General features: G+C 41.2%; 2 protein-coding genes across 2 annotated transcripts; one reads left to right on the top strand and one right to left on the bottom strand.

The window, feature by feature from the left end:
• Positions 1 to 919: 919 nt before the first annotated feature.
• LOC124255937 (adenosine receptor A2b-like) lies at positions 920 to 1,738 on the top strand. Its single transcript, XM_046689884.1, has one exon. The coding sequence runs from the start codon at positions 920 to 922 to the stop codon at positions 1,736 to 1,738; it is 819 nt and encodes a 272-aa protein (XP_046545840.1).
• A 5,416-nt stretch (positions 1,739 to 7,154) lies between these two features.
• LOC124255936 (chitotriosidase-1-like) lies at positions 7,155 to 12,310 on the bottom strand. The gene is made up of 9 exons (XM_046689883.1): positions 12,244 to 12,310; positions 11,825 to 12,004; positions 11,310 to 11,472; positions 10,759 to 10,852; positions 9,850 to 9,974; positions 9,534 to 9,660; positions 8,856 to 9,164; positions 7,932 to 8,445; positions 7,155 to 7,348 (listed from the first exon to the last, which is right to left on the bottom strand). The coding sequence occupies exons 1-9, from the start codon at positions 12,308 to 12,310 to the stop codon at positions 7,155 to 7,157; spliced, it is 1,773 nt and encodes a 590-aa protein (XP_046545839.1).
• Between the last annotated feature and the right edge of the window lie 250 nt (positions 12,311 to 12,560).

Raw genomic sequence — 12,560 nt, 5'->3', positions numbered from 1 at the left:
ATTGCCCTGCACGGTGATACTGTTGTCTGTCTTTGATCACAACTGATGCAGTGTTTGATGGATAGGGTAATCGTGTGATGGAACCATAATTCACGTGATGATAATCATGTCATTCCGAATAACATTTGTTACGCCCGAAACAGATACAGTTTATCATCAGAATTATTGTCGCGAGTCGATCTGTTCTCAACGAGGATGTTTGCTTTAACAGATAGTATCAGCGGTAAGATAGCCACATGAGTGTAGCCGCCACGCAGAAGGCTGAGTTCGAATCTCAACATGGGAATGCTGTGTGATTTCCGGTAGTGAATATTGCTAAAAGCGGCGTAAAAGCATACCCACTCCCGGAAAATTCAACGTTACAGTACTGTATTTTTCCTTTTGGTCCATTCCCAATTGTAGTCACACACAAATAAAGAGACATTACTCGCGAATAACATAATAACATTTAACTTGTCGTCTATTGCAACTGTCACTGAAACACTGGTGACATGATCCCAAGTGATGAGAAAAATCTATTAAACGTATATGAAAATCATAAAAGGGTTGAAAAGAATGTTTGTTCTGTGTGAACAGATATTTTACGTGACAACATATTTATCATGATTGATTCATTCTGATACTTTTTTTTAAAAAAGGAAAGGACCCGAAGTATGCTACCTGCCACAAGATCAACTGTTGCGGCAGCCTTGGTTTCCAGTGACAAAGCGACCACCTGTCATTACGGCCTCTACCCCTGTACCTAAACGACCACAGCAAACTGCTACTTCCAAGTACTTCCAATAAAGTTCGTCAAAACATTAATCACAATGAGTGGTTACATGGGTCTGAGGACAATACCTTCCAAACCTTTCACGCCCTGATCAGAACCTATCGGAGAGTCAGACCTATATTGACAGCAGCATTTATCACAGGACTCATGGGTCGCGGTGTAGTGTATGATACCGTTCATGTTACAGGACTGACGGTCATAAGCGTGCTGTCTATCGTCACTAACTTCATCTTTATCAAAGTTCGCTTGAAGACACACGAGTCCAACCAGGGATCCATGCACTTGGCAGTCAGCTTCGCTGTTTCCAATCTGTTAATATCAACTGTAGCAGCTCCTCTCAGTCTCATTGCTGACTTCGAGGTGTTTGAAATAAACCCGTTTGCGTGTGTAGCCCTCAACTCGCCCGCCTTGATGTCCTTGACCTTACCCTTGAGTTTCCTCTTCGCAATGACCGTGGAACGTGGCATCAGTATTTTCTGTCCTCTCCGGTATCCGGCCATCGTGACATCGTCCCGGACGAGGAAAGTAACAATTCTCATCTGGGTGTATGGAATAGTTTGTCTTATCATCCCAATGCTGGGCGCCAACTCCATAGCTGACAGACAAAGGAGACAATTAAACTTCACCGCATGCAACATGGCTTACGTCATGACGGGGACATATGTGTGTTTCGTCACCATGGGCAACGCAGCCCCGACGATGACGATTCTCTTAGGGCTGAACCTAGCCATTGGGATCATAGTGACAAAACGGTACAAAGAAGAAACATCAGTAAAGCTCCTATTTGCGCCATTAGATGTTCTCCTCAAACTAAAGAAGGCCCAGCGACAGAGGAAACTGATAATCGCTCTTCTTTTGGTCGGACAGCTGTATTTCGCATCTCACGTGCTTCTCCTCGCGGCGCTGATTATCGATTATAGGGGGTTTCACTATAGCAACAATAACAACCTGGGTTGCTCCATTTGAACTGTACATGGCCGGCATGATCGCAAGCACCCTCAACACTATCATATATCCCATAATCCTTGGGTATCCCTCATACCACTTCCGCCGGATTATGCGCAGAATTTTGTTTTGCAGAAGAACACGTGTTGCCCCTGAGAACTATATTAACTGACAGTACAATACGCCGGTTGTGAATGAGTGAGTTTAGTTTTACGCCGCTAATAGCAATCTTCCAGCAATATCACCATTGCTGGTAACCTGGTGATTGGATAGCGGTTTGACAGCAGTGATCAACAGTAGGATCATCAATTTATAGGAGGGAAATCCATAGTCGACAATACAGTCCATAGTCTGTGTGATAAAGGGTAATATTAAGGATTTTCGTCTTCACTGACTGGCGCTGAACGTTATCAGTGCTTTTGCTTTGTGAGTTAGGGTGGCTTTAGCAATATTCCAAAAATATGGTGGTTGGAGCCACAAAATGGACTTCATAAGATCTACACCTGTGTTGAAACGAAACCGGACCTTTGTCGTAACAAGCTGTCCCAGTTTTGTAGACTTCTGCTTTGTCTGACTCCCAGATCGAAGAGAATTAATTAAATAGCAGTCCTTACAAAGTCTAGACTCCACCGTTGTACATTGGTAATATAGTCACCACCGTGGTAAATTGGTAATATAGTCATCACCGTGGTAAATTGGTAACGTAGTCACCACCGTGGTACATTGGTAATATAGTCACCACTGTGGTACATTGGTAACATAGTCACCACCATGATACATTGGTAACATAGTCAACACATGATACATTGGTAACATAGTCAACACAGTCGTACATTGGTAATATAGTCACCACCGTGGTACATTGGTAATATGGTCACCTTCGTGGTACATTGGTAATATAGTCAGCACCATGATGCAATGGTAATATAGTCATCACCGTGGTACATTGGTAACATAGTCACTACCATGATACAATGGTAACATAGTCGCCACTATGATACAATGGTAATATAGTCACCACCGTGGTATATTGGTAACAAAATCACCACCATGACACTATGGTAATATAGTCACCACTGTTTGGAATAATATTACATGTTGTTTAAAGGCTAGGTTGCACCTGAATTATTCTGCTATGGTTAGTTTTATTTGTGTGTCAGTATAAAGAGCTTGTCATTTTTATTATGTACATTGGTATTATTGAATACCATGCAGACAGTCTTATTATGTTGTAACTGTTTTGGTTTTAGAGACTAATAGTGTATATTTAGTGTGGTCATGACTACAATTTGTTTGGTTTTCCCTGATGTAATCATAATATTTTGCAGAATTGTTTCTAGTCAGGAAATGTGCAGCAGTATTTTGCATTTTGTGTACTAGTTTGGAATAATATCTTTATTTGACCAGTAGTTAAGTTCTCTGACTGTAGATACATCGTAGTAGTGGCTTAAGTCGTTGACATTTGATACAATAGATGCTCCCTGGCTGTTAAAAGTTTACTGCGAGCGAGCGCATGAGTGACCCGCGATGGTCAAAAAGGAGTTTGTTGAGAGCAAGTATATATTGAATGTTAAAGTTTCAGAGACGGTCGAGATGCACTCTTCAGGTACAAATGTCACTCTTATAATATATCCATGTTTGTGGCGGTGTATTATAATATTTGCAGAGTATTTTTGCAATTACAGATATGTTCAATTATTTGGTCACGTGCAAAACTGTATCCTATTTTCGTGGTAATAGTGCGCTCTGATACATTGTGTTTTGTAACTATATGGCAGATTTCTGTTATAATGTCAGGATTTTAGAGTCAGTTTGTAGTTTTAGAATCAATATTAAGTCAACATGCTCAGTGATAATTCATGGAATTTACTATCTGTAGTTTTGCTAGACCTTTTTGAAAGTTTCGTGAAACTTGGGAGCAGTCATTGCATGACATTGTCATGTATTGTGAACTTATTGCTGTACTTTCATTATAATGGGATATTCACAAATGTTGTTTCATGATAATAAGTGCTAAATATAAGTTGCTACATTGTATCATTCTGTTATTTCAGAACCTGGAAGTAAACATCCTTGTTAGAGGAATATCTCGACCAGTGTTTTATGGTTCTTTCGACCACCATGATACAATGGTAACAAAGTCGCCACCATGATACAATGGTAAAATAGTCACCACCGTGGTACATTAATAACATAGTCACCACGATGACACAATGGTAACATAGTCATCATCGTGGTACATTGGTGACATAGTCACCACAATGATACATTGGTAACATAGTCACCAACATGATACATTGGTATCATAGTCAACACCGTCGTACAATGGTAATATAGTCACCATCGTTATACAATCGTAATATATATCACCACCATGATACATTGGTAATATAGTCACCACCGTGGTACATTCGTAACAGTCACCACAATGATACAATGGTAACATAGTCAACACACAGTTGTACGTTTGTAACAGTCACCACCATGATACAATGGTAACAGTCACCACCGTGGTACATTTGTAACATAGTCACCACCATGATACATTGGTAACATAGTCACCACAATGATACATTGGTAACATAGTCACCACAATGATACATTGGTAACATAGTCACCACAATGATACATTGGTATCATAGTCAACACCGTCGTACAATGGTAATATAGTCACCATCGTTATACAATGGTAATATATATCACCACCATGATACATTGGTAATATAGTCACCACCGTGGTACATTGGTAACAGTCACCACAATGATACATTGCTAACATAGTCACCACCATGATACATTGGTATCATAGTCAACACCGTCGTTCAATGGTAATATAGTCACCATCGTTGTACAATGGTGATATATATCACCACCATGATAAATTGGTAATATAGTCACCACCGTGGTACATTTGTAACAGTCACCACCATGATACATTGGTAACATAGTCACCACAATGATACATTGGTAACATAGTCAACACACTGATACATTGGTAACATAGTCACCACCTTGATACAATGGTAACATAGTCACCACCATGACACAATGGTAATATAGTCACCGCCATGATACATTGGTAACATAGTCACCACCATGATACATTGGTAACATAGTCACCACCATGATACATTGGTAACATAGTCACCACCATGATACATTGGTATCATAGTCAACACCGTCGTTCAATGGTAATATAGTCACCATCGTTGTACAATGGTGATATATATCACCACCATGATAAATTGGTAATATAGTCACCACCGTGGTACATTTGTAACAGTCACCACCATGATACATTGGTAACATAGTCACCACAATGATACATTGGTAACATAGTCAACACAATGATACATTGGTAACATAGTCACCACCTTGATACAATGGTAACATAGTCACCACCATGACACAATGGTAATATAGTCACCGCCATGATACATTGGTAACATAGTCACCACCATGATACATTGGTAACATAGTCACCACCATGATACATTGGTAACATAGTCACCACAATGATACATTGGTAACATAGTCACCACCGTGGTACACTGGTAACATAGTCACCACCATGATACAATGGTAATATAATCACCATGATTCAATGGTAATATAGTCACCACCATGATTCATTGGTAATATAGTCGTCACCCTGATGCATTGCTTATATAGTCAGCATCATGATACAATGGTAGCATAGTCACCACCGTGGTACATTGGTGATATAGTCACCACCGTGGTACAATGGTAACATAGTCACCACCATGACACGATGGTAATATAGTCACCACCGTGGTACATTGGAGGCATAGTCACCACCATGATTCATTGGTAATATATTCACCACCATGATTCAATGGTAATATAGTCACCACCGTGTTACATTGGTAATATAGTCACCACCATGATTCATTGGTAATATAGTCACCACCATGGTACATTGGAAGCATAGTCAACACCATGATACATTGGTTATATAGTCACCACCATGATACAATATTAACATAGTCACCACCGTGATACATTGGTAGTATAGTCACCACTGTGATACAATGGTTACATTGTCACCACCATGATACAATGGTAATATCGTCACCACCATAGTCACCACCATGATAAAATGGTAATATATCCACCACCGTGGTATAATGGTAACATAGTCACCACCATGACACGATGGTAATATAGTCACCACCGTGGTACATTGGAAGCAGTCACCACCATGATTCATTGGTAATACATTCACCACCATGATTCAATGGTAATATAGTCACCACCGTGTTACATTGGTAATATAGTCACCACCATGATTCATTGGTAATATAGTCACCACCGTGGTACATTGGAAGCATAGTCAACACCATGATACATTGGTTATATAATCACCACCATGATACAATATTAACATAGTCACCACCGTGATACATTGGTAGTATAGTCACCACTGTGATACAATGGTTACATTGTCACCACCATGATACAATGGTAATATCGTAACCACCGTGGTACATTGGTAACATAGTCACCACCATGATAAAATGGTAATATATCCACCACCGTGATACAGTGGTAACATAGTCACTACCGTGATACACTGGTAACATAGTCGTCACCCTTAGGTTATGCAGTCAAATCTATGACTCAATGACATGGAGTACGCCTTGTAAATGACAGGGTAAATTCCTCACGAATGAAGAGTAACAGACAACGTGATTAATTAGAATGTGATTTTATTCACTGTCATATTTACACTCAATGTACATGGTCGGTTATAATTGGAGTTGTACAAGTGGTATGTGTATATACATTTGTACATGACAATGTTGATGCTGAGAGTATGGAGAATATCGACAGGTAATATACAACTTGTCATGCCTTAAGGTAAATTGGTGAATCTTGTGACGAATTTGAGCATTTCCAGGAAGTCAGACAACAAATAGGAATGGAAGACAAGGTTTAAAGGCACTGACAAGAAATGTGAAGCAAGGGCTCGTTTCATTCCACCGAGTCGGCTTCCTTAAAAGGGCATTGAAATCATGTTTTCAGTTCCAGTGATCAAAGGGGTTCAATAAATCAGAGGATAATACAGTAGCAACCATTTAACAGTACTTGTGGGGAGGGTAGAGATGGAAGCGAGTCGTGGACGAAAGTGAGCCCTTAGTGACAATGTACATCAATGGACGCAATGGTACAAGGAGGGAATAAATAGTCATCTTGGAGCATCTTGATCGGCTATGTTACAGGGGAAATACTTCATTTGTGCATAGATGATTATCTGTACATGAGATCGTGACATACTTCATCATCGTAACATATACCCTTAGTTACATAGGAGATATCAGTCCACAGAATACTGGTTAGAACACTTTTGATAAACACGGTCGTATGATAATAAATTTCGAAAATGTTGATATAGCAATTAGAACTTAGTAGGAAGTTAATCATAACATTCTACACTGTTGGCGTGGTTGCATATTTTCAAGTTCTCGTCAAATTTCGTTCCGGCGGGGCAATCCATCTTGATTGGTCCGTAGTCAAGCCAGGCTCCAGGCAAACACATGATGAAACGTTCACAGGAGGCGGGATCAGTGAACATTCCAACTCCAAGCTGTTTGCAGTCGATACTCCCAGCTGCAACAAATAACACTGGGCTTATCATCTTTTCTAAATGAGTATATTTCATTTGTTTAACGTCGCACTCAGCAATATTCCAGCTATATGAGGGCGGTTTGTAAATAATTGTGTCTGGACCAGACAATCCAGTGATCAACAGCAAGAGCATCGATCTGGACATGTGTCAACGAAATCAGCAAGCCTGACCACCCGATCCCCTTTCGACAAGTACTGGTTACTGGAGACCAATTCTAACCCGGATATTCACGGGTCTCCGTTAGTCTGAAGCTACATGAACAGTATCATTATATTACATTTCGATTACACATTAATGTTCATTAATATGTCAATTTTCATTTCGATTAATGCATTGCATTTATATTACCACATACCTACACATCTGGCTTCATCAAACGACTTATAATTCATATTGAGGATTATTTTAGAGAATTAACGAGCGCTTCCGATTGTCCCGATTTCACACTCGGTTGTCGCTTGTACTACATTTCTGTATATATTGTACTTACATGCCCTGTAGTCTATTTTCCAGAAGTCGTGATTGTTAAATGTGTTTATCGTGTTTTACTGTTTATATAGTTACCTGCTGATGGTTGTTTTGTGCCGGGTTTTTGCCAGGGGCTCTGTTTGGGTGAGTGGGTTGTATGGTCATGCTTAGGCATGCTGGGTCTTCCCGTGGGGCGGACGTTCCAGTGCTTGGGGGTGGTTTTGACCTTTTCCCAACTCTTTTCAGATTTCTTCCAGTCGTTCTTGGGCTTCCATGTTGGTTTTGGCTTCCATGTTGGCTTGGACCTCCACGAGGGTTTGTTGGTAGGCTTAGCCCATGGAGATTTACTTCTGGGTTTCTCAGCTCCTGCGGGTCTTCTGGTCCACTGGGGTTTGGGCTGGGCAATAGGGTTAGGCTTGGGGGTAGGCTTCCACCTGGGGACAGTTGCTGAATCAGCGGTGTTGGCCCTGCGTCCACTGTAAGGTTTCAGAATCTTGGTGATGGTGCCGAGAAGAGGATAACGCCCATTGCCGCAGCTTCCTTTAAAGTCATCCATCTCAACAGACCACACAAAAGCTCCTCCGAGACCACGCTTAATTATGTTGTCAGACTGGAAAAATACACAGTCAGAACATGAAATTTTGCCATTCACAGTTTTCCTTTGTTTCTTATAAATACATTGCAGATGTATCGCTATTTATGGGCGGTCAGTTTTGTGGCAATATTTTTGGCTTATCAGAATTAGTTTGTTTGCTGTTTCACGGCGCACTTAGCAATATTCCATCTGCATGGCGTTGCTATATAAATGGGTCTGTCTGGATCGGGCAATACAGTGATCAACAATATGAGCATTGAATTGAGATACGATGACATATGTCAACCAAGTGATCCCGACCACTCGATCTCGTTCGTCGCCGCTGACGACAAGAATGGGTTGCCAAAGGACAATTCTAACCCAGATCTTCACGACTGTTGACTTATCAGAAAAGAACTGGAAATAGTTTGAATGATATTGTTTACCTTCAGTTTGATACTATCTGGGGTCTCGAATCCAACCCACTGGTCTCCGCCGTAAGCGTAAGGGACACCCTGGTCATCAATCCATTCAGTCTTCCAGCCCTCACGGTTGATGCTCTCGCAGATCTCATAGTAAGAGAGGATGCCGGTCTCGCTAGTGTATTTGCCCATCCTGCCGCCGCCTCTGGCTGGGGCGAACACGCCGTGCTGGTGGGGGTTAGCCAGGGTGAAGCTCATACCGTAGGTGGGTATTCCTACAATCAGGCGGTCCTTGTCCATTCCCATGTTAAGCCAGTAATCAATTGACCATTGCTTAAATACAAATGACATTGATGTCAGCAGTGTATACAGAAATCAACAAATCTGGATGACACAATGAAGCTCATTTGGATTAATCCCGAAAAGATTGGGTTGGAGTTTTGTCCCTTTTGAATATACTGATAAATACGTATTAACAAGAGCCTTCCAAGCACTTCTGGCAATCGCTGAGGAGAGTTTGTGGATAGTTGAGAGTCAAGGAGTCCCGGGTTTACTGTACGTCTTGAGAGAATTATTTAAGCCATCTAGGCTGTAACGTTAGGGTATGTGAACCAGTAATGCATGTAGAGCTTCAACATCTACACTTTAAACTGAATTAACATTCATATTCACTGACATTGAATCAAAGGGAGGCAACTGTACCTGATGAAGCTCACTCTTCTCGCCTGGAGGATCATTTCTGTGTTTCCAGAGGCCACTGTGATGTCCTGTTTGTTTCTCCCACTGACCGTGGTAGTTGTATGTCATCAAGAACATGTAGTCGATGTACCTGCGGACAGACGTAGTTGGTCAACACCCCTAGCATACGCTAGTAGAAGCGTATGACGTATGCAAGTTCATAACGTTCTGTATGTATACACATATTGTCAGCGAGAAGCCAGAATCGATGGTTTCAGAGACACTTTCACATTGAAGCATTTCATAAATGAATAAGACTATTTAACACAGCAATACTCACTTGACAAGCTTGTGTGGTTCGTAGGACTGGTCAATGTAGTATGTGCCTGAAGCGGTGGCACAAGTCAGCAGTAGCTTCTCCTTGCCCGAGTTGTACGCGTCGGCTTTGAAAGCTTCTTGCAGTTCCTATGAGCACAAAAGACTAGTACATTTTCCTTCTGTATTGACAAGGAACGATGGGGCAGCCTATTAAGTAAAGCGTTCGCTCGTCACACCAAAGGCCCAGTTTCGAATCCCCACATTGATACATAGTGTCCAGCTTATTTCCTGTATACTGTATCCCCTGCCGTGATCTTGCTAGAATATTGCTACACGGGGCGTAACGCATTCACCCACTCACACACTCACGCACTCACGCACTCACTCACTCTATATTAGACCCGTGAAGATCCGGGGTAGAATAGGTCTTCAGCAACCCATGTGCTTGCCATAAAAAGGCGACTATCTTGTCGTAAGAGGCGACTAACGGGATCGGGTGGTCAGTTTTGCTGACTTGGTTGACACATGTCATCGGTTCCCAATTGCGCAGATCGATGCTCATGCTGTTGATCACTGGATTGTCTGGTCCAGACTCGATTATTTACAGACCGCCGCCATATAGCTGGAATATTGCTGAGTGCGGCGTAAAACTAAACTCACTCACTCACTCACTCACTCTATATTAACAAATCTCTTGTTTTATTAAGGATGAATACAAATGAAAATTTGTTGATTGGATTGTGTGAGTTTGTAGCTTTCGTTGATTTGATTAATTTAAGGATTCTTATTTTTGCAGAAGCTTTTCCCATGATCATTTATATGACATATACAATAAACTCTACAGAGCGGTTAATAGCATGGACATTTTGTAACTGCCAATATACGATTGTGAATGTCGACATGATATACATGTGCGGTAGATGAAACGTACCTTCATCAGCAGGGAGAACCTGTATTTGTCCTCAGGGGGGCTGCCACGTGTGGCAGGGAATTCCCAGTCCATATCGAACCCATCAAAGTTATTTCTGAAAGAATTGTGACATTGAGGTTAGGGATTATTCAACGTTATGTCACGAAACGTAGGAATTAATTTCTGTAATGGCGTAACGTCAAGTTTCACATATTCGTAATCTATACACTAATCTTGGTGATTAACCATTGCATGTGACTTAAAAGTAAAATGTATTTGCCCGTGTGCAAATAGTCATTTGGCGGAGATCGCATTGTTCAAAGAGCCGATAATCATTTCGATCGTCGCGTGTGTTCTGAATGGATAAGCGGGGGTAACAGACAAAGAGGACCAGGGCCTAGATTTTCGAAGCTCTCTTAGCGCTAAGATTGTCGTAAGTTAATGTTCGTAGCCCTAAGAATTCTTAACTTTGAACGTAGCCAATGTGTTAAGAATGGGCTTAAGAAGTTCGTAGGACTTAAGAAGTTTCGAGAATAGCTAGCCAGGTGTATAATGTAAGCAGAATGACGTACGATCTTAAGTATCTGACGACGTTCTTCACCCATGACCGCCTGTTGTACTCATTGCTGATCATAGGGATGAATGGCTTGGAGCCGATCTGCCAGCCTCCGACAGCAAGAAGAACCTTCAGGTCTGGGTTCTTGTTCTTCAAGGCAATGGTTCTGGCGTACAGGCCTGTAAGAAAACTTTACAGTATCGATTTCGAGTTTTTTCACCAGCATAGACGTTGAGACTAACATAGGTATTTAAATAATGCACTGTCGCAGAACCAGTATTACGAAACGATGAGATTAATTCACTGTATTGTGTGCTACACTTCCTGTCAGATTTACGTATGTTTCAATAATGCTTGTCACAAAACAGCTTTTTGTATTCAAAACATGTAACTTTGACATGCTACAGAGGGATTCGACAAAATATGCCTTAATTAGTATAATACTGAAGCCGATACTCTTCAGCAATGACCAAGTCGTAATGAATGTATGCACTTAGTTTCACACCATGATTTAAGTATGCTTGAGCTTACCGTTGGGTCCCTGGTCATTCCAGTTGAAAGCAAGAAGGTCCCGTCCATTTGGGGTGATGTCGACGAAGGCGTAGATGATATGTGTGCAGAGGTAAGGGTCGATATCCTCAGGCAGGAACTTGCCGATACCGTTTCTTGTCTGAGCAAAACTGCTGTAGTAGCAGAAAATCTTCTTGTTGCCTATAAATTCAAAATTCAATGTCAGGCAGGCAATTCACCTCTAAATAGCGATTTCTCAGTGTGTAAAGGAAATATGAAATTCGTTTACAGTTCCCGAAGTAGACAACGACTTTGTGCAAAATAATTTCAAATAAATACAATGATAGTAAATGACTTGTTATTGTACTCAATTGCCAGGAACAATACACTGAGCATAATGGTGTATAATATGTCTGTGTGCGCGTCACGACTGGACGTACCTTCAACTAGAACTGGAGAGAAGACAGCAAGGACCGCCAACAGTCCACATAACTCCCGTACCGCCATTCTTATCCTGCAGCAAAGAAAGAAATACCGTACAATATTGTAAACGTTGTCGCCGATTCTTGAAATATGCTGAAGCGTTGGCGAACACCTCTTATATTTGATATCGGACGTGTCTTCTCTAAAGTACATATTCTTAAACTTTAATCAGTTTCATGTTCTTGAAATGCATCAAATGCGAGTGAAAAACACATTTGAATCTTGTCGCCTTGGGAAAGAATCACGCGCTTTCTTCCTATCAGGAATATACCAA

This window comes from Haliotis rubra, unplaced genomic scaffold (assembly GCF_003918875.1).
Source record: "Haliotis rubra isolate DU_JTF1 unplaced genomic scaffold, ASM391887v1 Scf613, whole genome shotgun sequence".
In the NCBI taxonomy this organism is placed as follows: Eukaryota; Metazoa; Mollusca; class Gastropoda; order Lepetellida; family Haliotidae; genus Haliotis; species Haliotis rubra.
The sequence above is the reverse complement of the archived record's forward strand: the minus strand, read 5'-3'. Positions and strand labels throughout refer to the sequence as shown.